The following is a 1238-nucleotide window of genomic DNA, read 5'->3' as shown; positions in this document are numbered from 1 at the left end:
ATGATAGTTTGATGCTCTCACAAAATATATTATTGCCACCATAGGGGATGGTTTTTTATGGCCATAGGGTATGTTAATTCCAACCAGATACCATATGCTATAGGTTACAATAACATACGCTAAAGGTTACAATAGATACATAATCATCCTCTCTATTTCACATAGTGCGCGATAACCAACCCGTATACAGTGATGTACACTGAACTATTGATTCGAGCTTTGTGCCCGTAAAGATTTCGGGAAACACCTTAAGTACACACACAACACCACTTAGCATGTTGTTGGTTGTATGGCATCATGAAACGTTTAAATGAATTCGCTGATGTCATCGAGTGGGTGTATGAGGGGTGATTTTTTTTCTTCCGTTGCAACGCATGTTTGCTAGTAATATACACACAAAACAAGATGAAGCAAGAAATTCCACCCACATTTATTTCTGATTGGTACAAACTAAAAAGACTCAACTGACACTCTCATACGTAGAAAAACATAACACACTCACATGACACACACAAGCAAATAAAAGCAAGCAAGGAGCGGGTGGACATCGACCGCTTGAAACCAACATGCAAGAAACACAAATATCTAACGAAACTAGAGGTCTTGCATGCACGACGAGCTCACTAGCGTGCCTTTTTCCTGACGCACTGCACATTATTCTGAGCACTTTTGCCCTGAGCCTTCCACGCCTTCTTCATCTGGCACATGCACGAGTGGCCTCCAAAAGCTACACAGCAGTCCACTTGAACCTTGGTATTACCCGCCGAAGTAGTCCTGTCGGCAGTGGCAATTTTCATACCTTTTCCACAGCTCTCGAAGCACGCATTCACGACATTCTGATCGACACCGTCGCAGACCGGCGCACCGCCGACGGCAGGTACATTCTGGGCCACAGCGACAGCGCACATCAGCGCGACCAGCGCCGCCACGACAACGAGCCTCGGGAGCATTGCTGCTGCCATGACCAGATCGATGCAAAGATATAGCTGATCGAAGGTCGATGCACTGACTCACTGCTTATGGCTAGCGTGGGTTGATTTTCTTGTAGAGGTCTGCCGGGGCTTTTATAGAGCTAGATAGGCGTGGGGTTTGGGGTCCTAGCTGGAGTCGATTAGACAACATGTGGTTACTGTGCTTGATCACGTGGGCTATCAGTGGCTGCCATGCTTGATCACGTGGGCTACCAATCGCCACCTAACCTGACATATTATTCCTCGTGTCGCGCTTCAATAGCTACT

The 1238-nt window shown here is 46.5% G+C and overlaps 1 protein-coding gene across 1 annotated transcript; it reads right to left on the bottom strand.

Annotated features, from left to right (window-relative positions):
* Positions 1-406: 406 nt before the first annotated feature.
* On the bottom strand, positions 407-1025 carry LOC119343562. The gene has a single exon (XM_037614461.1). It carries the CDS (start codon positions 960-962, stop codon positions 624-626), a length of 339 nt encoding a protein of 112 aa, XP_037470358.1. The 5' UTR covers positions 963-1025; the 3' UTR covers positions 407-623.
* Positions 1026-1238: the final 213 nt, after the last annotated feature.

Source organism: Triticum dicoccoides, unplaced genomic scaffold (genome assembly GCF_002162155.2).
Source record: "Triticum dicoccoides isolate Atlit2015 ecotype Zavitan unplaced genomic scaffold, WEW_v2.0 scaffold133006, whole genome shotgun sequence".
NCBI lineage: Eukaryota > Viridiplantae > Streptophyta > Magnoliopsida > Poales > Poaceae > Triticum > Triticum dicoccoides.
This window is presented reverse-complemented; position numbering and strand designations above follow the sequence as displayed.